The sequence below is a fragment of the Manacus vitellinus genome, unplaced genomic scaffold (assembly GCF_001715985.3).
Source record: "Manacus vitellinus isolate BGI_N305 unplaced genomic scaffold, ASM171598v3 scaffold_38_pilon, whole genome shotgun sequence".
Classification (NCBI taxonomy): domain Eukaryota; kingdom Metazoa; phylum Chordata; class Aves; order Passeriformes; family Pipridae; genus Manacus; species Manacus vitellinus.
The window spans coordinates 7,403,444-7,430,643 of NW_021940526.1; the positions used below are offsets into that span (position 1 = coordinate 7,403,444).

At 50.6% G+C, this 27,200-nt stretch overlaps 1 protein-coding gene across 1 annotated transcript in view; it reads left to right on the forward strand.

The window, feature by feature from the left end:
• Nucleotides 1-25,028, forward strand: part of RALGAPA2 (Ral GTPase activating protein catalytic alpha subunit 2) — a 92,421-nt gene extending 67,393 nt beyond the window's left edge. The window contains exons 39-40 of the mRNA XM_029961651.1: nucleotides 14,708-14,829; nucleotides 24,874-25,028. Of these exons, the coding sequence (XP_029817511.1) occupies nucleotides 14,708-14,829; nucleotides 24,874-25,028 (277 nt within the window). The remainder of the gene's footprint in view (nucleotides 1-14,707; nucleotides 14,830-24,873) is intronic.
• The last annotated feature ends 2,172 nt before the right edge of the window (nucleotides 25,029-27,200 follow it).

Below are 27,200 nucleotides of genomic sequence, written 5' to 3' on the forward strand. Positions count from 1 at the left end.
GCAATATTTCCAGTGCTGGGAGTTTTAAGAAAAAGTCTTTTTGGTTTTTTTTTGCTTTGCTGCATTTGTGATCTGCTGCTGTTTTTTCAGACAGCACAGTGGTGTAGGGCTGTGGCTGTGCTTTGCCTCATTTGGATTGATCTGTGTTTACCTTCAATATTCAGGACAAGAATTAAGTCATACTACTCAACTCCCTCAAAATCCCTTTCAGCATCCAAAGGCCGACCATCTGTCCGGTCCAGCCATTCTTTCCTCCCCCAGTAAGCATTTTAGCCAGTGCTTTGAGCAAGGCTGTATCCTGGAAAAGCAAAATATAAAGAGAAATAAAAGTCCTGTGCCTGGGGCTGTGTTTAGCAACACAACCCTCTAAACTGCAGGCGGTGTTTGCAAAATGAGTGTAGGGAGCCCCTGGTTTTGTGGTACCTTCAGCGTGCTGGGCTGTAGCAGGGTGGGTGTCCAAGGCACAGGCAAACTTCCCTACGGCAAGATTTCCAAAACAGCTATTCTTTTTCCAGTATTTCCATATGCCAACCCGTCCTCTCACCACCGATCCCACACTTCAAACAGTCCATTTGGAAAATCCGCATGTGCTCTGCTGCTCCTTCTTGGACCGAAGTGCTTTAACTTTCAGGTCACTGACATCTGCGAGAAAAATGGGATTTTTCTCAGTCTTCCTGGGAATAAACATGTTCTGTTGGGACCATGGTGGTTCGTGCACAGTGTCAGGCGTGTGAGGCTCAGCTGTGGTGCCTCTGCTTCTCCACTGCCGATGCTCTGCAAGTCCAAGCCTGGGATCTCTGAAGTTTTCTGAGATGTCGTTCCCCTGGCTGGGATTGAGTTATAACCAAAGGAATTGGACTTTTTTTTAGGAACAGATCCATTCAGCGTGTGCATTTACTAAAAGCTTGTTTATAACATCATGCCATTCCGTTAAAGCTGATAGTTAGGGAGATGCAATTCTGTTTACATGAAGAAAACCGGGATGTCATTCCTGGGCAGTCCCTCCCCTGCTCTCCACAAGCATTTGGACTCAACAGTTTGACATGTTGTCAGCAGAAAAAACATGCAGACAATCCTGGGGAGATCTGAGCAGCAAACAGGGTGTTCTGGTGAAGGAATGAGCGGAGGGATCTCCTGCCCCTCTCCTTTGGTGGGATTGTACTGTTGGCCTTGCTCTGGTTTTCTGGAGGTGCTTCTCCCTGCTGTGCTGAGCAGAGAGCTGTCCCCAGCTTCTCCAGGCTGATGGATGTGAGTCTTCCCCAGTGCCAGGAGATTTACAGGCAGAAATCTCTGCCTTTCTGTAGCAGAATGAACACTTTAGAATAATAGTTGAATTTAGGGTAATAGATGCTGTATACATATTTTAGGAATATTTTCTTTTAATGCTCTAAGTGCGGGTCCCATTCCACCCTTAGTTAGCTAAATGGAAGTACTAATTAAGTGAATTACACTTAAGACTGTTCTCTGATAGGTAACTGATTTTAAAGAATAGACATTTACATTAAGATTTTAATGTTGCCTGTATTTTGTTTAATACTAACTTCTTTTTATTTTTAGATTAAAATATTTTTAGCAGTTTTTCTGTATGTTGCCTGTAAAATGTGTTTGATGTTATTTGGGTTTATTAGGAGAGATAAGAAGGATGTTGTTCTGTCAGTTTTTAAATATTATTGCATGTTAATCCATATTTTAAAAGTTCAAAGTCTGTGCTAGCTCCTGCTCCTCTGTTCTTGTTGCTGTTGGTACAGACGTCCTAGTATGGAGCATTCCCATTTGTGTGAAAAATAGAATTCAGCTCAGGCCATGCATAGATTGTCAGAAAGATTAAAGTGTGCATCGTGCTATTTTTCTTCTTTCAGAAAGGGGCCTTTGATGTGCTAATGTTCACTTTCTCTCTTTTCATTCCGAAGTGCTGGGCATTGTTTCGAGCTGCAGAACAGTATCTGCTTCAGAGAGGCAGATTCAAACAGCCAGGAGCCCAACCTTGCACAAGGTAGCAGCGTGTGCAGTGCTATTAATGGCGTTATATAGGGGAATAGAGAGCAGTGTGCCTGAGCAGGGAGCCCCCACGGCAGAGCCAGGACAGTGACTGAAAAGAGATGTTGCAAAACAGCCAAATATTTCATTCCAAATACCCCACTTGCGCGTGCCGGTGTTCCTGCTGTTACACCGAGTCACACGTGGGTCCAAACCAGAATGCTTGGCAGTGCAAGAGGTGCTGTAGGCTCTGAAATCACTCCCAAAAACAAGGCTGTCATGTATTTCCAGTGTTAATTAGCAAGTGAAATTATTTGGATGGGCTCATCTTCTGTTGCAGCAGGCGTTTTCCAGCTAATGATAAAATTTTGCAGGCTGCTCACAGGACTGACTCAAGCTCACATAGCAGAGGCCTGATGTGGGTCATGATACAGTTTACAGCTGCTTATACTTATGCCAAAGACACATGTTCTCCTTTTGTTATTGACTGGGAAGAAACAGTTTCCTGAGTTCCTCGGGAAGGTAAATGTGGGAAGTGTCAGTGTGTAACTGGACAGGAGCGACTGCAGTGCTGGTTCTGTTCTGCAGAAGACAGAATAGTTGAAGTTTTAAATTTGGGTGAAATTTGGCAGGTGATTTTTGAGAAAGTTAAACTTAGACTTAACCTGGAAGAAAACTTGAATACAGGAAAACCTGACAGCAGCCTCCCTGCTGTGTAGCTTCTTCCTGGGGTTGCTGTCCCTGCATGTTCTCCTTCTCTGCTTCCACCAGCTTTAATGCTTCATTAAAAATTCATCTTCTGCTCCCCCCCTTTCTCTTTGGGATCCCCATCATCTCCATGCGTATCTGAAATGACTCAGCAGTTAAAGGTGTCAAAGAACTTCAGAAGTTTAGCTTAAAGCAGCAGTGTGAACAATAAGGAAAGGATGTGTTTCAGCAGGACCCGAGAACAAGGCGGCAGCTTCCCGGGTCTGTGCTCAGGGAGGGTCTGTGAGGCGGCTGTGCCACCTGGGCACCGGCCATGTGCCCTGAGCAGCCGGACCCCCAGGCCCCAGGGACTGAGCTCGTGGCACACACGCCTCGTTAGGGTCCCTTCTGTGATCTGTAGAGCCGGTGCTGCGAGGCACGTGCCGGGGAAGGGTCGGCCCGTGCGGTGATTTGTGGTCACTGTGACAAAGGAGCGTCTCTGTGCTGGCTGGAGAATGAGATGTGTCAGAAGGGCCTGGCAGGAAGCAGATGGAAAGGGCTGTGCAGAGCAGAGTGGCGCTGGGCTGTCGCTGGGGGCTCCCAGGCAGGTTTTTGATAGCCTTGGAGAAAGGGACCGGAGCGGCACAGTTGTCACCAGTTGCCATCCACCTCTCCTGCCTGCTCTGGCTCGCAGGGGTGGGTGGCTCTGCTGCGTGATTTCCACCCCCATCACAGCTGTCTCTGCAGCAGCACTGGCTCACTCGTTTGCCTTCTCCAATCAGATTAATTGTCCGTTTGAACGAGGTGATCTCCTGGCGGTGGAGGCGTGTGCTCCATAACCCGCACACCTGGGTGATGGGCAGCAGTGCAGAGCCTTTGCTGTGCCCCCTGGCTGGCACAGCAGAACTGCTCCCTGGCACTCTTCACCGGTGTATCTGTGTGACCCCAATCCTCTGAGCACACCTGGGGGGTCTCACCACAGGCACAGGTCATTGCACCTCCTGCCCCGTGACGTGCAGCTTGCAGGGCCCAGTCCCAGCCTGTCTCTGCTCCTGCAGAGCACTTCAGTGGCTTTTAACCTGCAAACACAGACCAAATGTCCTGAGCTGGAAAGGACTCCAGTGGCACCTCACCTGTTCTTTGGAATCACCTTAGTGGTTTGTCAAAGCCCGTCACGTTATTTCTATGACATTTCTTCCTATGGGCAGGAGTTTTCCTTTTGTGCTATCTTGGGGCATTTTCAGCACTTCTGGTCCCGTTCCTTGCATTATTACCTGTATGCAATAGCCTGGTATGTGATTGGGTCTCATTCTCACTCCTTTTTAAGCTGGCTTGAACCTGGCTGGTCCTGGGTGTTAGAGCTGGCTGTCAGCTCGGGGGTGCAGCCAGCTGAGCATCCTCTCTCATGCTCTCTCCATCTGCACCATCATTTCTCCTGTGCTCAGATTTAGAACTTGATTGTTTAATAGTGTATCGTACAGCTCAGGCAGGAACTCCCCTTTTGCCTTATAATTAAATGTGGTGATAAGACTCCATGGCCACCTTGAGTTACTTGAAGCCTATGGGGAAATATTTTCAGAAACAGCAGAACATTTAGAACGGTACTGGAATCATTGCATTAACTTGCCTTTTTGTGAAGGAGTCACATTTTTAGTTTTGCCCCCCCCCAGTTGATAAGTTAAAAAACCCAGATTTCATAAACATGCACCAGAATTTTAATTTACTCCTTTGGGGAAACAGGGCACCATCACATCATGGGCACTGACTGAGCTGTGCCAGGAAAATGGAATCTGGTTCCCCTACTGGGAGGTCACTTCCAGGGAAAAAAAATGTTATTTTAAATGCTGACTTAATCATCTGCTGCTGGGGCTCAGACCGTCCCGGCGCGGCCGCGGCCCGGCCGGTGGGTGCGCCGCTGTACCTGTGCAGGCTGCCCGCTGCACAGAGCATTCTCATTTAATGGATTTTAAGCAACATTATTCAGAGATCAACAAAAGGCATTCTGTGTTATATGAATAAAAGATTTCCCCTGGATCCTTGTTAACCCTACAATGCCGAGCCAGTGTAATTGAAGCGCAGCCACCTGGCAGGGAGCTCCCGTCAGCTGCCGGCAGGGCCGGGCGAGCAGTGCCAGGTGTTGTTGTGCTGTGCTGTGCTGTGCCGGCTCATGGGCACCCAGGCAGGGATAGCACCAGGGAATCCGGCAGGGCACGGAAAGGGGCGGTGGAAATGGAGCCCCTGCCAAGCTCCCGCTGCCTCCAGGGCTCAGTCAGACCTGGGGAGCTCTTAGTCCATGTGTGGTGTCTGTCACCCAGAGCCCCATGCTGAGTCCCTGCTTTGGAATATTCTCAGCGGTTACGAATATGTCAGATAAAAATTTTAAAACACCCTCCTCTTTATTTTGATTTTAATTTAAAGCTGGGACTTCCCTGCTGATATCTTGCTGGGCTTTTTCTGATTTGTTCTTCCTAGCCTGTCTTGCTACAGCAACAAGTACATTTAGTGTTAAGCATCTTGCAAACAGTGTCATTCATAATGGATGTGATAATAAGCCCCAGTTACCTGTCCTTGATTGTCATAATTGTAAATTACCAAGTATAATAGACCTGAAACTGAGCCATTTAGTGTTAGACCCAGAAATAATGAAAATATCTGTCATAAACAAGAAGGGGCAAAATTATTTCATGTTTTGTTCTGCTTGTAGCTGCCAGATCATCGTACTCTTATCAAACTGACAGGGAAGGTTTGATAACATTTAGTAGGTGAAAAAATATGATTTTTCTGTTAACTGGAGAGTGAGAGTTTGAAGAAGTCCATCGGTTATACCCAAAGCACAGAGGTGCCCCTTTCTGAGGTGTCACTGGCTGTGACTGGGTTAGAACTAAATGAATTGAGCTCTTTTTTGGGGGGAACAAATCCATTCAGCATGTGCATTTATATTCCATATAATTCCAGGAATTCCTGTGTCCATGTGCAGTTCCATGCAGCCAGTCAATATTTGTAAACACTTAAAACTGCTTCAGAGATTATAAACTTTGTAAAAATTGTAGTTTCAGAGCAATTAAGCTTTCCAGGGATTTACATTTGGAAAACATTTAATTTTGAAAACCTGGAAGCATCATTGTTGAATATCAAGAAATGCAAACCTCTTTGTGTGAGCAATACACGAGTGTGATGTTCTGTAAGTGGTGGAGGAGAGCATTTCTTACCTCCCACAGTTCTTTTACTCCTTCCTCTAACAGCGTGTGTAAGTCGGTTCAGCAGACACCTTGCTGCTTGTTGTGGGCAGAGATCGATTCAAAACTAACCAAATTACAATTTTTCTTTGATTTTGTTTAAAATCAGGAAAGGCAGTTCCTTTTGTCCGTGTTTGTGTGGATGACAACAGTCTCCTGACTCCTCCTTGGCATCTGTGCCCCACTTAAACAGCACTTGTAGCATCGCGCTCAGAAACTGAGAACAGGGGCTTTTCCCAGCGTGTCTGTAGTGACCAAAATGTGGGGTGGTTTGTGAGTCTGCAGCTGCCAGCCCGTCCTCCCCACCCCAAAAGTCCTGGGTGCAGATGGGCACCTAAGGGTGACTCTGCCCTGTTCAGCACAGATTTTTGAGGCAGCGTTGTCATGACCCGTTCTGTCGTTCTCCATTGAATTATGAATATGTTGTGACCTTTCCCTGCCCCTGGGTGTTTAATTTTCGAAGCTGAGAATTACATAGGCTGGCACCTTCAATTTCTGAAAGGTTTGGAGTAGGCCATTATCCTGGGAGATTCCCAGCTGAGCATCCGCCTGGATGCTGCTGTGCTGGAGCTCGCCCTGTTCCTGGTCTCAAGGTGCCCTGTGTAGCACTGGGCTGAGGAGCAGAGCTCGGGTGGCATGGGAATTTTTTTGGTGACAGTTCTGACTTTAGGTGAATGTCCATGTGTTGGGGAAATGGGTTGGCGATAAGTGTAGGAACGTTGACTGTACTGAGAAGGGTAAACACATGCTGCAAAAGTGAGTGAGTTAATAAGGGTTCAGCCACTCAATCACTCTTTTCTCTGAAGAATGAGAATTACAAGCACCAACTGCCCTGTGCAAGCAGGCCTGGCTGTTTCTCCACAGAGTTTTTGGGAGGCTGTCAGTGCAGCACAGCATCTCTCTCCATGAAAGGCCCCTGTGCAGTGCCTTGGGAGTGACTGTGCTGAGGAGGGGCATCGATTCTCAGTCCTGCACCCGGCTCTGTATGGTCTTCACTGCTGCTAGTGCAGGGTCCAGGTTTTCAAAACTTTTCCAGGTATGCCTGGTAAAGGCTGTCAGTAATTTCACTCTCCCTCCCGAAGGGTGCTGAGGGTGGCATTTAATGATGCTGAAAATCCCTCTGCTGCTGCTCACAAACAGAAACTTGCTAGAATACAGTTTTGATGGAAAAATGCTCAAGCTTTCAAAAGAAGCCCCTTCCTTGTAACACACAGGCTGGAACAAAAGAGAATAAAAGTAAAATTGCTGGTATGTGTTAACGACAGTAACCCAAGGACAGTACATTATCCCTGGGTGTACAAGCAGCCTATTTCAAGGAACTGGCAGGCATAAGGAAATGACAAATAATTGAACCTTGCTACCTTTGCCCTTTTTCTAAGATGTCCAGAAGTAACAGCTCATTAGTGGAATTACTGGAATAGGTGCATTTTGTGAGTGTTTGAATAAAATTAAGACTGGGACAAAGCAAGGGAAGCATTGCTCGGTAACACATGACCTTTCCTACAGTTATTTATCCCCTGATGCTCACCCCGTTTGTGAACAAGGCAGATAATTGCAGAACACGAGCTCAGCAGCTGTACAGACACTGATAACACGGGACAGCACAGTGCTGGAATGATCCCTGCAAATGGGACCCAGGGATTTGTCTCTCCTGTGAGCCCTGGACAGCCAGGGCCCTGCAGGACAGCAGCTCCCTTTCACAGGCAAAGGCAGGATGTGCCCAGGCTCTGCTCCTGATGAGGGTCTTGGGAAGGGCCATCCCTGCCTGCAGCACATCTTCTCAACCCTCTGCTCTCTGCGCCTCTCCCACTCATCTGCAGTTTTTCTGTCTCCAGGTTATTTCCCTGGGTGAAAAAGTACTTTGCTGGAGGAGACAGAGGGAGGATAACTCACCCCAGTGCCCTCGGAACAGAGGACCTCCTCCTCAGTATCTCTCTGTATCTCATCTCTCTGCTGTGGGGCACTGGGAAGGTGACTTTCAATTAGACCTGGGCAACTCCTGTCCTTTTATCTCAAGACTGAGTAGGGAACTGCATGGATACTTCTAGAGGAAACATATATGGGGGGAATCATGCCCTGCTGATTTGCTGGCCAAAAGCTTGTGCCACTGATGGCACAACAGCTCTTGCAGTACAGAACTCTTTCAGAAGTAGCTTCTCAGTGGTTAGATCTTTATGTGCCCCGTGGAGTTAGCAGTCAGGGCTCCTGCTGCTCTAACTGGTAACAGGCTATTATGTCATCATGGTAATCAGTTGAAATATTTTCATCAAAGCCTTATCAGTGCAGTGATAAGCATGGAGTGCAGTGGCTGATTGGACCTTGGATGGGCAGAGTTGTGCCATGCAAAATGTACGGTGCCATGTTTTAGGCACAACTGTGTGTGGCTGTTTGTCACCACTGCAGTGCACGAGGAACACGCTGAACAAGAACAAAGTTAATAAAGGGCAGGAGGGGCAGTTCCAGCTTTTTTATTCTCTGTACAAACAGGACTGCCTGGGAGGAGAGCATGGCAGGTACTCAGTGGTACAGTAAGGAAGCTCTGGGCAGGGCTCAGCCCGAGTGCCATTAGGGTACAGAGCTGTGTGGGAGCAGGGAGGTGACGCTGTCCCCTCGCCCCTGCTGCGGAACAGTTGCTCTGTAACGGTACGTGTGTCTGCTCCCTGGGGCTTCCCGCCAGCAGGAGCGCGAGGAAATTAAGATGAAAGCTTGTTTTCTGCCTTATTCATAATAAATGCAAAACTCTCCCCTGAAGCACTTGGCATGACTAATGTGCCACATATTCTTGATATCCCAGAGCGGCAGGCGAGTGCTTCTGCCAGACGGGTGCTCTCAGCACACCTTGGGCCACGTGCTGCCGAACGGCGTCGGGAGCCAAGAGCCAGCGCCGGTGCGGGGCTCCACACAGACAGCATGAGCTGGAGCCTTTTGCCTCAGGGCACCTTCAGTATGGCTTTGCTCTTACACTGCTTGATTTCCACAGAGATGCTTTGAAACCGTGTGAAACGTGTTTCTGATGTTGTTGTGTCGCACTTTCCTCTTTAAAGCAATTAATGGCGACCGTCTGCGAGGGGACCAGCGCGCTGCGCCGTGTGCTTTGTGGGATCTGCAGCCCATCTCCATCAGTCAGCACTGTGGTTCTTTTGTAATGCTGTGCAGAGACCCAGGCCCTGCTGCGGGGAGGGAGGTGGCAGAGCTCCAGGCACAGTGCTGCGGCACAAACGAGGAACCCGTACCTGTCGTTTTCAGGGAGAGCTGTGTCTCTTGCACACCAGAGTGTCCTGGGCTCCAGCCATCCCCCTCAAGCCCCCCAGCACAGAGGGCTGCCTGTCTGTGTGATTCTGCTTGGAGAGGTGGCAGAACAGCAGAAAATTATGCCATGGAGAGGATGAGCTCTTGGTTTTGGCAGGAGAGGATCATCTGCCTGTTTTGGATAAGGAGGAGGAACAGCAGCCCTGGCTGAGGGAGCGCGTGGAGCCCTGGCTCCGCCGGCTGCAGCACGGACAGATGGCCGTGGCAGGGGCTGCAGAGGGGGCCCGGCGCCCACAGACCCGCCGGTGGCACAGCCTCGGCTCACGCGTGTCTCACGTGTTACATGGGCCCTTTTAAGATATGCATCACTGCAAAGTTTGCATCTCAGATGCCTTGGTTTATAAAAAGTACATAAGTCTGCGGTTGCTGACAGGTAAAATTTAATTGCACCTGTTCAATGAAGGATATATGTTACTAAAATTCCCCCAAAAGTTCTCAGTGAAATTCATGCGGCAGTGACGGTCACTAGACCGTAAACGATGGTGAGCCCAATCAAGCAGATTGAGTTTCGCACTGAAGTTGCCTAGCACCACATTTTAAAAGCACAGTAACTCCATCCTGTGCAGAGCTGGGGAGGACAATTAGGTGCAGAAAGGTCATCTGCCAACACATCTCTGTTAACCTCAGTTTTATGGTCCCGGCTTTATTCTGCTTTGGTAAGTCCCAAACATTTATGTTCTCGTTTGTTTTCCACACTGCTGTCACAGTGTCAGCAGCAAACCCCTTTTTGTGGAACCATCTTTGGTCCCTGTGATACAAGTCAGGAGGAAACTGAAATAGGTGTTTCTTGCACTGAACAGTAAGTTCAAAGATTTTCTGCAAGTCTCTCTAGTTGGATGGAAGAAGGATTTGGCACGTGGACATGTAGACAGCCTTGATGTCTGATGGGCTGGAAAGAGCTGTCTACCTCTATACTTTCAGCTTCTCCACTGGCCAGATGCCCTGAAAGCCCTTCTCCGGGTGGGATGCACATCACAGATGGGAGTTGCAGTAGGTCCATGCCAGCAGTCCGCATTAACAGCCTCAGCAGTCCCTCAGGAGCTGGAGGAACAGGCGTTGGAGCGTGTGCTCTCTGTGCACCCCAGCAAGTGGGTGCCAGTCCTGGGACTGGTGCCCTGTGGCGTTGGCATGAACCACAGGCCGTGGAGAGCAGCCAGTCAGTTCTCCCCTTGCCTGTCCACAAGCCCACAAACACTTTTGTCTTTTATTTCTGCATCAGCAGAATGCACTGTTGTTTCTGTATGTTGGTGAGAGTATATGAATGCTGCCAAAATGTTTTAATTTTCAAATAAGATGAAAATGGAGAAGGACTTGCTGGCCATTGCCATCGGCAGGGATGGGGCCCTGAGAGTTTTGCTTGAGGTCAGCACAGAGTTATGGTTCATAAGTAAAAGTTCTACATTTTCAGGATCTGCTATTGACAAATAATCACTTTCTCTATTCCCTGTTTGTAAACAGGCAGTTAGTTGTGGTTTAATGTCCTGTGTATGCAGAGAAGGAAACGTTGGCCAAATCCTGACCCCAGGATGGTTCAGGTCACCTGCAGGACCCAGATGACAAGGACTTTGAAGGGTTTTCAAAGTCTTTACGATTTAAACCGTGTGTCTGAAACTGGCTCTGTGCTGTGGAGGTTAAATGTGTAGGGGTGGTGCTGGTAGGTGAGAGCCGAGTGCTGGCTGGTACCTGCCTCTCCAGTGAATTTACAAATCTCTGCCTTTTGCCTCCTTTTGCATTCTCCATCTGGAAGGTCCTGTGTGTTTCACCACAGAACTTTGCAGGTCATCCTGCTGCTGCAATGAGGTGTTGTGGTTTATTGAAAATAGGTAATGTTCACATTTTAATGTGTTGGAGTTTTTTTCCAAACAGCTTTCATTGCGTGGTTGAAATGTTAAAATAATTGATATACTGATAAAATACTTCTAAAAGCTCATAATATTCAAATGATGAGATTTCACTGCTGTATTCAAATAGGAGGTAAATTCCTGCTCTCCACAGTTTTATATATGTTCATGATCAATAAGTCACACCTTGTCATAGCTCTCAATGTTATTATTTCATATGAAATGAAAAAACCTTGTTTGTGCCTGTTTTAAACATTTTGCCCTGGAGTTTCGCCTTGGCAGAAGCAAAATGTAAAATAATGCAGCCGTGGAGGGGTGGGTCAAATTGCCGTACATATTAAAAAAGGAGCTTTTGATCAGCTCCTTCAAGGGGCTGGTATGACTCCATTTATCTGAAGATCTCAGGGGACGCTCCAAACCTCCAGATAACTGGGGGCTTAGTTAATCAGGGCTGCCAGCTGTCCAGCTTTTCGCCAGGGTAGGGTTCAAGATCACAGCCCATCCTCTGCAGCCCCAGCAGCGGATTTGTGTCCCTGCAGCCCTCGAGCCCTGAGGCTTCTCTAGGAAAGCTGCACTTGGGCCTCCCTCATGGTCCTGCTCAGCCCAGAGCACTGCCCTGAGCTGGGATGGGGGTTTGCAGGTCCGTGGGTTGCATTTTTAAACCAGCAGTTTGTGTGGCACTCCATCTAAACGCAGCTTAGTGTTCAGGGCACCTGCCCAAAGCTCGCAGGAGCCGGGACACAAAGTCCAGGTTAGGAAGAGTCAGTTGTAAGGTGTCAGGGACATTTTGGGGCCAGCTCGTAGGCTGGAGGCACAACACCTTTATGTGGCGCAGCTCTGACAGAAGTATGGCTCCAGGGGTTATTGGGATGGACACGTTCCTGCAGAGGGACAAACAGGAAACTTCTTGAGGCTTTTTTTAACAGGATGGAGGTGTTTTTCAGGGGGTTCTTTACAGCTCGTTCATGTACATTCTTAAACTTCATGAAAATTTTAGTTGGCTTTTTATTTTAGTGAATCCCAGCTTTTCTCCCCAGTCTGTGAATGTACTGAAACAGAGATGGCAGGGAGTTTAGTTTCATTTTCCTGCAGTCACTCAATTCTTTTTTGATTAAGCTGTAAGTAAAAATGAGCACGGGCATCCTGCTCACTGCCCACATGGTGGGAGCTGCTGTGCTGCCTCCTGCTCCAGGGAGCCGGGCAGGGACACAGGGAGCACAGAGCCGAGGCAGGGCTGGGGAGTGGAGCTAGTGTGTGCAGCACTCGGCCTCCCCAGGACCCCCTGCTTTTGGCTTTTTAATCTGCAAGGGGGGCGCTGAATTGGGATCCTCCTCGCGCGCCTCCAGAGCCGCTGTGGATCTGCAGGGCTTTCCGGACCTTGGCATCAGCATGGCACAGTGTGTTGTTCCTCAGCTGCCTCTCCTGGAGCTGCCCAGCTGTTTAGCCCAGGGGTTTTTCCCAGTCTTTTGTGTGACGAGGGGCACCGTCCAGCTCATCAATAGGCATTTTCAGGGTGCAGAGCAAACCCGGTCGGCGTGTCCTCGCTGTGTTTTTCCGTGTAGCACTTACCGAGGCGGCACAGCCTGCGGTGTGCCCGCGGTGGCCGCGTGTGCTGATGTGTGCGATGTGCGCGGCCGTTCATTACCCAGCAGGGCTTTATCAGGCAGAGCATGAAAAGCCTTTGCCGTCCCCCCGCCTGGTTTGCAGCGGCCCACGCGCAGCCCCGGCCGTGAATCGAGAGCTGCCGGCCGGCCCGCAGGCTCAGGTGGTCGTCAGCCCCCGGTGTCGCCGAGCCCTTTCAGCAATTTGTCACGCCTGGGTCTGCTCCCGCTGCGCCAGCACGTGCCAGCTCCGTGTCGGAGGGGCTGTGGGCCAGACGGCCGCGCAGCCCCCGCGTCCCGCTGTTCCCGGCCGGCGCTCGCCCGGCCCGCTCCGCACGGCCCTGGCAACAGCCGAGCGCCGAGGAATCAGCATCTCCATAATGAGAAGTGAATGGCATCCGTCAGTCCCTTTAGAATAGGGCCCAGGCGTGTGCCTCCTCTCCGAGGAAGTTTGGCAGCCTATTCATTAACAAGAGTCATCAGGAGTTCAGCCCATAATGGGGAGGCAGCCCCGCACGCCGCGGGCTGGCGCTGGCGCTGTCAGGAATGTGTTCTCCCGGGCTTCGGGGAAGGGAGGAAAACTGAGCAAATAACGCTGTCAGCAGGTGCAAACGCTGAAATGCTGGCTATTGATTTTCTTTCTCCAGGCTTCCACGGGAAGTTTGTAAGAAGATTTATCACATATCAATCGTCCTCTGCAAGCGTTAAAAGCAAAATTCTTCTTTTCTTTCTCTTTCTTTTGTTGCCACCACGCCTGCAGGAACTTGCATGCAATGAAGACGTGCTTTGCTTATTCCCCTCAAGGTCGACGCTAGACCATCGTCTCCTGGCTCTAAGCACTGCTTTACTCTGATTTTTTTTTAATACTGTTTCAGAGTGGTTTTGTTAATGTACTGCAAGTTACAAATGGCACTTCAATATTAATTAGTAATGCTTTTCAATTCTAAATACCCTCACCTGCATTCTGTTGTCACTGGTGTTATTCTCCTGCTCCTAATTTCTAAATTCAGCTTGGCCTTTGCTCCCACTGAACAGCCTTGTGGAGCTCGAGTGCATTTCCCCGTAACAGAAGCACAATGAGGCACTGAAAACTTTTGTTTTCACTGAGGAAACGGAGAATGAGATGTCACCCTGGCTCCTGCGAGCCCTAATTCATAAAGTCATACGTGAGGCTCTCCAGCCCATTGTAGATTTGTCCCAAGCGTTATCCTGTTATTGGAAGTGTATGATTCACCTTCTGAGCAGACAGAAGCTGCACACAAAAGGGGAAGATTTGCTTTCTCCGCTGTGAAAGGCTGCTGCAAGCAGGGGTCCTATTAAGACAGCTGGAAAGTTGCTTCAGCTTGTTACGCTTGTAAGTTTTATTGGTGACTGGTTTTTGATTACACATTTGAATGCTGTGTGTTCCAGGTTGCCGAGTTTTAATTAAAAGGCAATAGTCTCCATGTTAGCTCGCTTTGTTGTCTGCATTATGCAGGCCATAATGCATGCAAGTTGTGGGCTGGGTTTGTCCAGTGTCCATCGTTTCTTTGGGATACATAGGGTTGCACCTTCCAGCACCTGCCCTAAATACAACTGTCATGCTTTCAGAATTGTGTTTATTGTGGTTAATTTCTTTTGAGAAGTCCAGTGATCAAATGAATGTGGGGGGGTTGATCCCCTCTGTCCCATAGCTTGTTTCTCCAATCTAGTCACTTTTCTAGTCACTGGAACAGGAATATTGTGTGCCAGGGCTTCCCATAGTGCCACAGCCCGTCTGTGACGGTGGGCTCTGGTTTGGAAAGCTGCGGTCTGGGGGTTTGCTCCTGCCCTCGGCAGCTCCCGAGTTGCTGTTTCTGAGTCATGAAGCTCAGAGGTGTTACCCTGAATTTCCAGCCCTGAAGGGTGTCCTCTCCTCACTGCTCCTGTTCAGAACTGCTGGGCAGTTCTGGTCCCCCCGTTCCCTACCCATTGCAGCCTGGTCAGCGTGGATGTGGGGCTGAGGGGCTGGTGCTCAGGGACGCCGTGGGACAGCCTTCAGCTCTGCACACACGTTTCCTTAACGGGGCCACCGCAGCTACGAGGAGAGAGCTCTGTACCTCGAAGCCATCATCCAGAACCACAAAGAGGTGATGACGTTTGAGGATTTTGCCGCTCAGGTCTTTTCTCCCTCTCCCAGCTACTCCCTCGGTGGAACTGGTGAGTCTCTGCACGTTATTCTTCTCTGTAGCCCCAAGAAGCACTTGAGCAGCAGATGTACACCTGTTTTTTGTAGATAAATGCTTGCAAATTTAAGAAGACCATTCTTCCCCTGAATCAACTAATGAATATCAAAAGGAATGATGACATTCATTTTAATTTGTTTTGCATCAGAGCTATTCAGTCTGCTCCTTTCTTCAGCTATCCTGTTAACCCCCGACTCCGGCGAGGTTAATGAACTTTCTTGCAGTGATGGGCTCCAGCTCATTCAGGACTCCGGGTTCTTGCTGAGCTGGGAATATGTTGTTCAAAAGCGAGGTCTGAATTGGGGCTCACTTATCAAAAATAGTTCCTCGCAGGGGAAGCTGCTGCTAATGCTAAATGGGGATTATGCTGCTGAGCTACCAGGGTCAGGGATTAATGCACAAGAAACGCAGGAACGGGGTGCTGTTAGGGAATCACAGCGGCGGGCGGGATGCGGGCGCGTCCCTTCAATGCAGACAAGCACACTGCAGGCTGCCCTCCAGCACCTGGCCTGGAGCCTCTTTGGGGGCTTTAATGGATGTGTGGATATATGTGTGTGGGGGGGGTGTATACACACACATCAGTGCTCATCATTCATCAGCCCTCCTGAGAGGTGACAGCACAGTGCCAAACTCCGGGCATTTATTCCTCGTGTGCCCTGTGGAGATTTAGGTTAGTGTGTGGTCAGTGAGGTAGGAATCGCTGCCTGACTGGTTCATTGAGTTTAAGTGAACCTCTTCTGAAAGGGATCTTTTGCTCTGAAATGCAGATTTCTAGTGCCCTCAAGATGTGTTTTTTCCAGCCTCCAGAAAGTATCTTGTCACTGTGTGCTGGACTCTCTAACAAAGATTCCTTAATCCATTGTTGACACTCATAGGGTGACACAGGCACTTTCTAATCATCCCCTGCTTCTCTTTTGGATTGCTGAATAGATTATTTCCAACTTGTACAAACGTTGCAGGACATCTGCTCTATTTCTCTTTAGCCCGACTTGTTAGCAGATATCTTCCATCTAAACGAAACATTGAAGGAAGAAATTAAATTTGCTAGAATAAATCACTTAGGAATAAAACCAGCCGTGCAGCATTGTCTAGCGTTCCTGGCTCCGGTCCTGGCGCGCTCGGAGCTTTGTGAGGAGATAAGAGGGCTGTGCGGGCCGGGCAGTGGTGGCCAGGAGCAGCAGGCAGAAGGCTTTGGAGATAAGCGCTGGCAGGAGGGGAGGGAGCCGGGGCCATTTACATAATCGCGCCTCTGCGTCCTGGAGAGGCGTCAGGGAACACGGGATGGATCTATTGATCTCTGCTGAACTGGAATACTAAACAACGCTAGGAAAGCTTATAACTTAAAGCTTTGATTAATGTTTCCTACATTAAAAAGTAGAACAGCTGTGCATTAAATTCTTTTATACACTCTGCCAAAAGTCTGAGACAAAAAAATGGCCCGTTTCAATAGGAGCGCAGCGCGTGCCCAGGGTTGGTTGTTAGCACTTGAATCGTTTATCTGTTGACATATCAGCAAATAGAAACGTAGATATATTGATCTATTTTAAATGTTTTGCTCTGTGCATAATTGTGTCTCATTTTCATGTTTTTTAGAGCACACAGTGCTCTGGTTGTGTACAAATGTGGTCTGACGGGGCAGATCCCTCGGCAGTGCCACTCTCTGAAGGCTGGGATATGCTGTGTGTGCCAGACCTGGTTAAAGTGTTTTAAAGCTACTGTACCTCCCAGTAGCTGAGGTTTTCAGAACACTGTTAAATCATGAGTAGCCTGGATGTGGTTTTATAATTTCATTATTTTAATTGCTTTTAATTGTAAAACCTGCCCCAGTCAGGTCCCAGTTTTTGGACTTCTGAACCTCAGAATTAATTTCTCGCTCATGAACTGGAGGCTGGCCATGACTTCTGGTGTCAGAATCTCTGCTTCAGAGAGTCTCCTCACGTTACCTACTGATTCACCTGCATATTTAGTCAGTGATGAGCAAGGGCAGTGTCAGCCATGGCCATCGGGATGTGTTTTCCATCAGATGCTCCCTGGCAGTTGGAAGGGAGGCTGGATGCAGCCCTGGCAGCTCGGGAGCTGTTTCCCAGCACGCAGCCTGTGCCACAGGCAGGCAGTCCTGCTCCAGGCATAGACCCGCCTGTCTAACACCTGCAGGAATCACCTGTGTGCTGCTTAGGAACATGGATGGCATTTTTCTCCATGTAAAAAGGGAATTTCTATTCTGAAATCAGGGAGCAATAAATGAAAAAAAAAATTTCCCTGAGAAGGTAGTCAGGCACTGGCACAGGCTGCCCAGGAAGGTGCTGGAGTCACTGCCTCTAAAGGTGTTCAGAAGGTGTCTGAATGTGGCACTTGGGGACGTGGTTTAGGGGTGATGATGGTGGTGCTGGGTTGGTAGCTGGATTTGATGGTCTTGAAGATCTCTCCCAGCCTTGATGATTCTGTGGGATTCATGGAGCTGGCACAGGTGACAAGCCAGCTGGTGCTGCTAACCCTGCCGAGTGTAAACTCCTCAGGTAAATTTAAGATTAATTCTCATCTGATCTGATTCTTAATGCCACTCAGGTGTGGTCCTGTCAGCGCTGCGAATACACGTGTGCAGCAGAAAGGTCAAGGAGTAAGTGTGCTTTTTATTAAAATGAAGCTTGTTCTCAGTAGTCATAAGAAGAAATCAGGACCATTAAATGAATTGAACACGTAGCTCTCGCTGACACACATCACTGGGGTGTTGCTAACCATGATCTAATGATTTGAACTGCATGTTTTTGCATTTTCTGATGCTGCCCCGGGGGATGCATCCCCCAGACTCAGGTCGGATGTGGGTTTCCTGCCCTGGATTAGTCTCCCTGTCACCAACAGTCTTGCAGGTGCTGCATTTTCTGCAGGAAAATCATCCAGTTGATCTCCTTTGCTGTTTCCAGGCGTGGAGCCTTAAACTCCCTGCCCGGCTCACAGATAGCCCTGGCTACTGCAGGATCACAGATAGCCCTGGCTATCTTCAGCGCTGAAAGCAGCCGGGTAGGCAGAATGGCCATCCCTGAACTCATTTAGGGGATGTGCAGATTAGGAACAAAAGCTGGGAATACGGCCCTTTGTTGTTAAACTGGTGCATTACATGCTGTATTTTAATTAGGCTGGGTCTGAGAGGCAGCCCAGGAAATCCTCCATAATCCAACACTATTGAATTATTCTCATCCTTTCCCTCTGCAGATTTCTCTCCTTTTAGAGGATGGGCTTTAAGCTGCTGTTCTTGCTCCCTCAGCCAAAACCAGAAACAGTTATTCAACAAAACACTTGTGTGTTCTTTAAAAAAATGGTGAAGCTGAAGCGGGCACACACAGACAGAGCAGTGCCCCAACTTTGCCTCTGTGGCTCAAAGGGCTGCCTTGGGCTTGGGGTTTTTTTAGTGTAAGATCAGCAGCTAGAAGCGTTGTGTTATCCCTTAGGAAGTGGAAGTGGCCAGGTATTCCAGGGTAACTGCCTAATCATAGCTTGCCCACCATGGGAGGGTTCTGTGCGAGGGGTTTGTGCTCGCAGGGCAGGTTTCTGTTTGAAGGGAGCCCCGGAGCTGCAGCGCTGCCGTTGGCACTCCAGGGGTTAATGGGAACGGGCACACTTGACTGCTGAGAGGACTGATCTAATCACTGCCATATCCAAGTGCATCTGTTCACCATGAGGTCATTCTTGTGCATGCTAATGACTTGGAAAATAAAGCACAATGCTCAACGTTATCAGGGAGGATATAGTGTAAATCTTGGCTTTTTTAGTTGCTAATGGATATTGTGGAATGGGCAGGCAAAGCATCCCGGATTCTTGTGTTCCAGCTTAATGTTTTTAAAGCATCCTTTTCAGTGGAGTGTCAGGAAAACTGTGCTGGAAAACTCAGACATGTGGTATCTGTTGATAAATGGATTCTTTAATGAATATTATGGCATTGCCCAGGAGCAACACTTGAGTTGAGGAACTATAGAGGTTTTCAGCATTCCCTGGTTTTAAAGCCTCGGGAGCCTGCCTGCTGATTTACATAAAACCGAGATTTTGCAGGCTTTTTGTTGTAAAGGTGACACATGCTTTTCTTTTGTCTCCAGACTTTTACATGCATAAAGTTCCTGTAGTACAAGGAACCAGATCTGGTTTATTTTAAACCACTTTTTGGTCAGTGCTGAGCTTTATCTTTCCCACTTTAAAGGGAAAGGAATATTTCAATTTGACATCTAGATTTAAAATGTATTTTTGACAGAAACAAAACCAAACCCAGAGTAACTATTGCGTTAACCAGACTGATGCTCCTTTGTAACGATGAGCCAGGATTCCTTTTGCTTTGGTGTGGTTTTTCTGTTTTTGTTTTTTACTTCTTTGGGGTTTTTGTGCTTTTATCTTTTTCCTTGAAAAAAGGTGTTTTCCTTGTAGGGTGTTTTGTCAGATCTGTGTACAGGTGGAATAAAAGTCTCTCCAGGTTCTGCATATATAATATTTCTGCCTGTTTTGGGGAATAGTAAAAAACCACACATCTGAAAGCGAGTAGCTGTGCCGCGATACCACAGCACGTGTGGCATGTGCCGAGGTCAGATTTGATCCGTGTGTCAGTGTTGCCTGAAACGGAACAATTAATTTCTAGTACCTGGGACTCAGGAAATTCCCGACTGCCCTGGCTGCTCGGAGCCACGGCTCAGCTACTGCCGCCAGGAGAGGAGGCAGCGCTGGCACTGTCTGCCAGGGGCAGCTGTGGGCTCCATCCTCCGTGCCTAGCCCTCCCTGGTCTGGGACAGGTCACTCTGATGTGGGAGGAAGGACTGGGAATTGAGTCGTTAGCACAGAGCCTGTGCTCAGCAGGTGAGATGGAACTCAGGTGCTGCCATGGTGGAGGTTGTCCAGGCAGTGAACAAAGAGGAAAAGCTGAGGGAGGTGGAGCAGGGGAGCCAGAAGAGTTACCACGGGAGGCAGGATTTGGCTTTCTCTTCTCCTCCTTCCCTGTGAGTATTCAGGAGGAGGTGCAGGGACCTGTCTGGCTTTCCCTCTCTGTTTAATCCAGGTAGCTCCACATCCTGAGCAGACTGGAGCCTCTGTCCCAGCTGCTGCTGGGCTGCCCTCAGGGGCAGATTCGGGGGCTGCTCCTTGCCCCTGTGCTCTCTGTTACCAGTGTTCCCTCTGTGGCTTTCTGCCCTCATCCACAGAGCTGCCACCTTAGTGTCCCTGTGAGGGGCAGGAATGGTCTGGCATTAAACAGAGCAGTGTCACAGTTACCACGAATTGTTGGGGCAGCAGCTCTGTCCCCCCGTAGCTCCTGTGGCTGAACAGGCCTGGCTCCGGAGGGTCTGGATCCCTGCAGAGCCCTAGGGAAGTTGCATCCTTCCTTTGCAGCTCCCTGCAAAGCAGCGGCTGCCTGCTCTGGGCACAGGGGTCATTTTCCCTGTGCTGACCTGTCCCCGAGGCAGGGCAGGTGCTGGGGCTGCTTCTCCCTCAAGCCTGGCGTTCCCTCGGGATCTCCAGCAGGGAAGGGGCACATTAGGGCTCTCAGCCTGGGCCCCTGCCTTTTCCATGTAATTGATTGGCTCAGAGGGAGCTCCCCCAGCTCCGATCTCCGGGAGAGGAGGCAGAGAGAGAGGGTTTCTCCAAGCAATCAGTGCTGGGATGGGAGAAAATATGAGCTTGACAGGCCCATCTCTCCTGCCGGGTGACAGCTCCAGCTGCTCGAGCTGTCAGCTCGGAGAAGGCTCCGGGCAATGTGGCCCCTTTGCATTTTCCCTCTGCACTGAGGCACTGGCTCGGTGGCCATGGAGAGCCAGAGCAGAGCTGGAGCAGAGCTGGAGCAGAGCTGTCCTGTGGCCACGGGCCAGGGGCTTGGGCTGCCCCACCTGTGACACCCCCAAAACCCCATGCTCCCCCTGGCTGAAGTTGAGGCCAACCCGTGCAGAACTAATTAGCGGCTGCTCCAAGTCCTGACTAATTGAACTTCGATGTGTACATTTAGGGTTTATTTCCAAATCCCTCAAACCGTCAAGGCTGGGCCTGTGACAGTGCCAGGCACTCCTTCCTGGAAACTGTGAATGCTATTTTAGGGGTGATTCTGCCCCTGATTAACCTGTAGTTTGAGATTCTCTTACTGCTTCACTTAGAGCTTTCCAAGGCACTGCAGGATGTGTTTGATTAGCACAGCCACTGCTTCAGTTATCGATGATTTCTTCCACGCAGGCTCAGGATGCTGCTTACAGTGTACTTTGAGCCTGTCCTTGGAAGTGGGAAGCAGGAATACTGGGCAGATTTACTACAGTGATTCTCTCTGGAATTTTCTGACCTTCACATTTACTAGGAAGGAAAACAAAGATTTCCAGAGCCCTGACCTGGCTGAGAGGTTAATGGGGGGCTGGAACAAGTCACACACAGCCCATGTGACAACTTCATGGGTCTTCTCAAATACAAGGCTTCGGGATCCTTACAGGTCATGGAGACCCACGCTTGCTTTCAGAGGTGTTCAGCTACTTCAGGAGGAGAGAAATGGCTGAAAGGTCATTCCTAGAGCACCTACCCTGGCAAGGCAGGGCATGAGAAATGAGGTTTGTTCTCTCTGGTGGATTTGAGATGCAATAAGCCATTTCTCTCTAGTTTCCCACAAAACAATTTCATTTAAAGTGTGTTTTTATCTATATTCCTAACTCTATTTCTAATCCCCTCCTGCAAAGAACTTATTTTAAAATCTTAAGCCTCCCTCACCAGGCCTCACCTGTAAGAGGCCCTACACTGCTCATTTCCTGGGGTTTTAACCTGCCTGCAGTGTCCCAGTGGTTTAGGTCTCTGTGAAGCCTCATATCTTACACAGTTTGAAATGGTGTGACCAGCAACGGTGCTGGAGTTGGAGCCGAGGCAGCTGCACCCACCGTCCCATGGCAGCTCGTTTGGCAAAAGCTGAAGTGCAATGGTTATTCATTCCCATTTTTGCCAGCATTCCCTCCCTTGACTGTTTCAATCCACAGACCCGAGAAGGAAGCGTGTGGGTCCCCATTTCTCCAGGTCCCCGAGGGCTGAGGGGAACTCTCCTTCCTGAGCTGCCCTTCTGCTGGTGCCCAGCGTGTGCCGTGCCAGGCTGCCGTTGGCGCAGCGGGTCCCGGGTGTGCTGCTCCTGCACTGACACGGTTTTGTGTTCTCTCCCTTTAGATTAGAGTGTGTAACGCTCGTTAATGGCCGCAGGTAAGAGCGACGCTTCCCGCAGGCCCCTCTGCTGCTGCCGCTGTGCTTCACCTCTAACAGCTCTCCTCCTCCTCCTCCTCTTCCTCCTCTGCTCAGCGTGCCCGTGTGGCTCTGGGGCCCTCTGGGTCTGTCTCTGGCTGTCCCTGCCCGCTCTGGCTCTGCGCGCCCCGAGCCCCGCATGGTCCCCGCTGCCCCGGCGGCTGCTGCTGGGCACAGGGACACGGGCACTGAGGGAAGGGCCTGGTGGTGTGTGTGACCAGGGATGGGACAGCCACGGGCACTGAGCCAGGAGCCACGCTGGCCACTGTCCCCAGTGCCCACAGAGCTGTGTGGGGCTGCCCCTGCCACCATGTTCACCCGTGCGACAGGCAGGGAGCAGCTGCCAGGCAGCTTTCTTCCCTCTGTGTAAATTCCACTTGTTTGGATGAGTTCTGAATTTTAAGGGCTCCACTGGTCCATGAGAGTCAGAAACTGATGTTTGTGGGTTTCCTTATCATTTACTATTTTGTATTTACAAACTGCTGTTTGGTTTTCACTGCTGGTAATTTCACATTGCCCAGGCACATTCCCAAACAAAGAACAGTGAGGGAGCAAACACCCTCCTCCATAGCACAGGAGCATCCCAACCCCAACCCACCGCCGACCGTGGGCGCAGCCGAGCACGCAGAGCCCCCTCTCCGACTCCACAGCTCCCCTGGCAAGGCGGCCAAGTCATTAGAGCCTGTGCCAGACAGCCTACGAGGGGAATGGGAACACTGGGTATGGGAGCCTTTCTCCAGGCAGTTGTCACTTGTTCACTGTGCAGCTGCCACCTCCCCATCAATCACGGCGCTTTCAGCGAGCTGCAAGGTGGGCTGCAGAGCTCGGGACGTGCCAGAAGGAAGCTGGGACTGTCGGAATGCTCTGGCTCCAAGGCGGATGTGCTGCGGGTGCTCCTGGCCTAGGTGTGCCTGGCCACAGCCCCACCTGCCCCCTTGTCACAGGCATCAGCCACTGTTCAGCCCTCACATGAGCGTTGTTTCAGCTCGTCCATTTGGGGAAAACAGCACTATTTTGACCATCTGCCATTCTACCACACTGCAGGAATGTCAAGTACGACACCTCCCTCGCAGCCCTTCCCTCCCCCACACTTTTCTCCCCAGCCAGCAGCACCACAGGTTTTGTTTTTAATCCAAAACTGACAGCTCCGAATTTTTCACAGAAAATGCCTTTACAGGCTAAGTCACATTTTCCACCTTTTTAAAATGTGCTATTTCCCCTCAGTCAGTTGTGTTGAAGTACCAATCTGGTAAGTAATGGCTGTCTTTGAGATGCAGACGGGGGCTGTAGGCTGGCTGAGGGGGCTCACACTTTGGGTTTGGCTGCTGCTGTTGCACTCCTGCTTTGAGTCACTCAAATAGCCCAGAGCTGCTGAAGCAGAACAGGTCACCCCTCGTGTTGAAAACGCAGCAGAGCCCCCGTGGGTCTTTGTCCTGGGACAGGGGCAGGGCTCATCCCTACCTGTCCAGGAGGGCAAGGCTTGCCCTGCTCACCTGTGCCTGAGGGGCAGCTCAGCCAAGGCCCTGCCCAGGCTTTGGGGTGATTTGTGCATGTCTGGGAGTCACCCGGGCTAGGAAAGGTGAGGGGAGGATTAAAGAGCCCTGGACTGGCCAGGCACAGGAACTAACAGCAAATAAAGGCACAGGCAGAGAACGGAGCCAGGTGTTGAACTGGAAATAGGTCTGTGCTGCCAAACACAACCATCCCCCTGGAGTTCAGCGGGAGTGGCACAGGCACTGGCCTTTGGTGTGGGCTTAGAGCCTCCCTCCACCCTCCTCACCTGGCTGCAAGGCTGTTCTTCCCTCCCACCTGTAGGAAAAAACTTGTGTTTACACTTAGGGAGAGAATTGCAACACGGTTTAAAAATACTGTTCCCCAAGGGAGCTGATGAAATGGTGTTCCTCTGGGAAGCGCCTTGGGACAGGTCAGACCCCCAGCAGCAGGAGCAGGGCAGGGTGTGTCCCTGGGAGCAGCTGCACCTGGCTTTGGTCATTTGTGTCTCAGTTAAAGGCCCTGTGTTCACCTGCTCCCACTCAGCCAGCCCGAGCCTCTGGTTGTACTGGCCTATGGGGAATAAATGAGGTGGAACTCCAGGCTGTAGAACAACAAAGTGTAACCCCAGGTTACACCCCATAGCCCCCAGGCTCCCAGAGACCCTTCTAGGGTGAGCCACCAGTAATGAGGGTACCTGGTGTCCTGTCACGTAGTGAAATTGGAAGAAATCGTGATTCTTTAGGGTTTTTTTATCAGAGACACCAGACATCTTCCAGGGAGTTTTGTGCGAGTCCTCATGCTGGGGAAGCTCGTTTCCAGCTCCCTGTAACAGACTGAATACACAAGAGCTGCTTAGTGACACACAGCAAAAAACAATTTTATATAACCCACACAGAACTATTGTATGTGGGTTTGCTGGAGCTTCAAGTGAGCAGGATGGGAGTATCCTCCCCCCGGTCCCATGGGGCTGCTGCAGCACTGGGAGCCACTGGGGGCTGTGCAGACCCAAAGGTGCTGGTGCCAGGGGCCTCAGCGCTCACCTGGGCACTGAGGCCTGTCACAGCCTGGCTGCTCCTCACTTGTGGGAGCTGGCAAAGAGAAATCCCTGATTTCTCCAGGAAGCGCAGTATATCGCAGTTCCTCAGGTGCCTGGCCAAATTCCTCCTGTAAATGTCAGGTTCACCTCAGTGATGCCGAGGAGGAACTGGGAAGAGGGGAGGGGCTGTGCCATGCGGTTATTCCAAGGCACACAGGCTTTTCTGTCCTGACCTGTTTTTTCCCTGCCCGCTCTGTGTTCCAGGCTGCCTCACCACAAGTGCAAGCGCTGACCTCACTGTCACCATTGGCATCGAGCTGGCGGAGCCGCCCTCGCCCACGCTGCCACGTGCCTCCAGGAGCAGAGTCTCCGGGAAGCTCCGCCGCTCCGCCAGCGCTCTCAGCAAGGCTTCCAGCTGAGCTCCGGGACACAGAGCTCCGGCCAGGGGAGCGACAGAACGGGCACTTTGGGGGGAGTTTGTCTGGAAGGGGATGGACGAGGGCTTTGCTCTGTAAAACTGCCGTTCCCTGACCGGGACAGAGGTGGCTGGTGATCAGGTGCTGTCACTGGCTGAGCAAGGGCCCCAAGCCCCTGGGCACAGGCGCTGGCGCCACAGCTACAGGTCATGAACCAGCACTGAAGCCAGTTATCCAGTGTACCCTTAGAGCATCGCTTTAGTCATTCCATGCAGCACTTACCTGTGCATTAGGGAATTCTGTCTAAATAGAGGTTTTCCTGTGACTAGCCAGGTAGCACATGTTCCCCTTGGGAGCACAGGTGGAAGAGGGAGCAGCTCTCCAGTCTGCTGTCCCTGCTCTCCCTGTGCTGTCCCACTGCAGGAGCACTGTGGCCCCTCCATGGCATGTGATGGCTGCACACTGAACCACTCCCTAGAACACAAAAGCCACACTCCTGCCACGACCCTCCCCAGCACGGAGTGAAGAACTGGGTAACCCCTTCACTGTGTCCCAGCAGGGCAGCAGGCTGTGACCCATCTCTAGCCAGAGGACAGCACATCTGAAGGCTTTTGAGGACGTGCAGTGTCCTCCTGGCACCTGGTGTAGTGAGCAGAGCTCATGTCAGTAGGTGATGTGTTTCGGTCTCCACGTGTGGTAGGTTTCTAGGGGTGACAATTTTTGTAGGTAAATCCCCAGTGTTATAAAAGCAACAAAAATCTGAGATCCCACAGCCACGGATCCATGTCCTGCTGGTGTTTGGTCGCTCCTGGATACTCCCACGCACACCTCCCAATGGAATGGGAGTTGCTTTAAGTGAAGGGATTGCATTTTTGGGAAATGCCCCACTGGGCATTTGTTTTTGCACTTGTACCTGGTGTTACGTCTGTCTGTCCGTCTGCCAGCCCGGGACCACGCTGTGCACGCAGGACACTGTTCCAGCCACAGCCAGTGGTGCCCAGGTGGCTCCATGCTCTGCTGTGGGATCTGTGCCCAGGCCCCAGTGCCCCGGGAGCAGGAGCCAGAACCAGTGGAGCTGACAGGAACCCACCCAGCACAGCTGCAGGAAGGAGCCTCCATCACTGGGGGCTTGGATGGCTGGTTTGATTTTCTGCCTCACATTTGGGTTTTGCTTTCTACTGTTTTTGTGTTGTTGAAGGAACTTAGAAAATAAAAGGTGTATTTTAATTTATTTTACTTTCAGGGCTGGACAGGCGGGGCTGTCTGACCCTTAGTTATCCAATAGCTGGTCTGAAACAATTTCAAAGGCATCCTTCTGAGTAAGGAGCCATTTCTTGTTAGAGCAATATGCATCTCTAATTCAGGGAGAAATTAAAACACTGATGAAATAGTGTTTTCCTGATGTCAAAAGCCTATTAATTTGTATAAACTCAGCTGTGGTTTTGCACCCTGACGTGGATGACAAAGCTGCTCTGTTACCCCTCACAAACTTAATAAATCTTTGCTCACAACAAATGTCCCCCCAGAGCAATAGAAGGGCGTACCTGGGTGGTGTGTGCAGCAGCCGGGTGGGTGGGAGGTGTTGGGTCCGGTCTGGCGCTCAGCTCTGCCTCCGGGGAGGGGGTGGTGGCTCCCGACCGTGCCGCTGCGAGTGGAGCTGCCTGGGCCCGTGGGTGTGCAGGGCTGGCTCACACGGAGCAGGAAGGGTCACTGCGGGACACGGCGCGGTGACGGCGGCACCGGCACAAACTCTGCCGTCCCTCAGCACCGAGGCCGCGGCTGCAGGACCAGCTGCCCGGTGCGGAACCAGCAACGGCGTTTCCAGGCTCGAGTGCTCGTGGGGTGTTCGTGCCACACCGCGACTGACGCGGGCACTGGACACGGTCACACCCCCGCTCACCCCACAGGGCCCCACGCGGCAGCAGTGCCGTTTGCCACCCCTGCAGGGTGGGCACCTCCTGCCAGCCTGGCCCTTCCCACGGCGCTGAGGGGGCTCAGTGGTTGCTGAGCACAATGATCGACCCTCGGGGACCCTCAGAGGCCACTGTCCATAACCTGCTTCCCTGCAATCCCCTGTGGCCCAGCCACGTGCATCAGCATTAAAAACAAGATGTTTCTAATGGTGATTTTCTATTCTATTGAGATATTCCTTAAGGAAATGCAGGGGGCTGCACA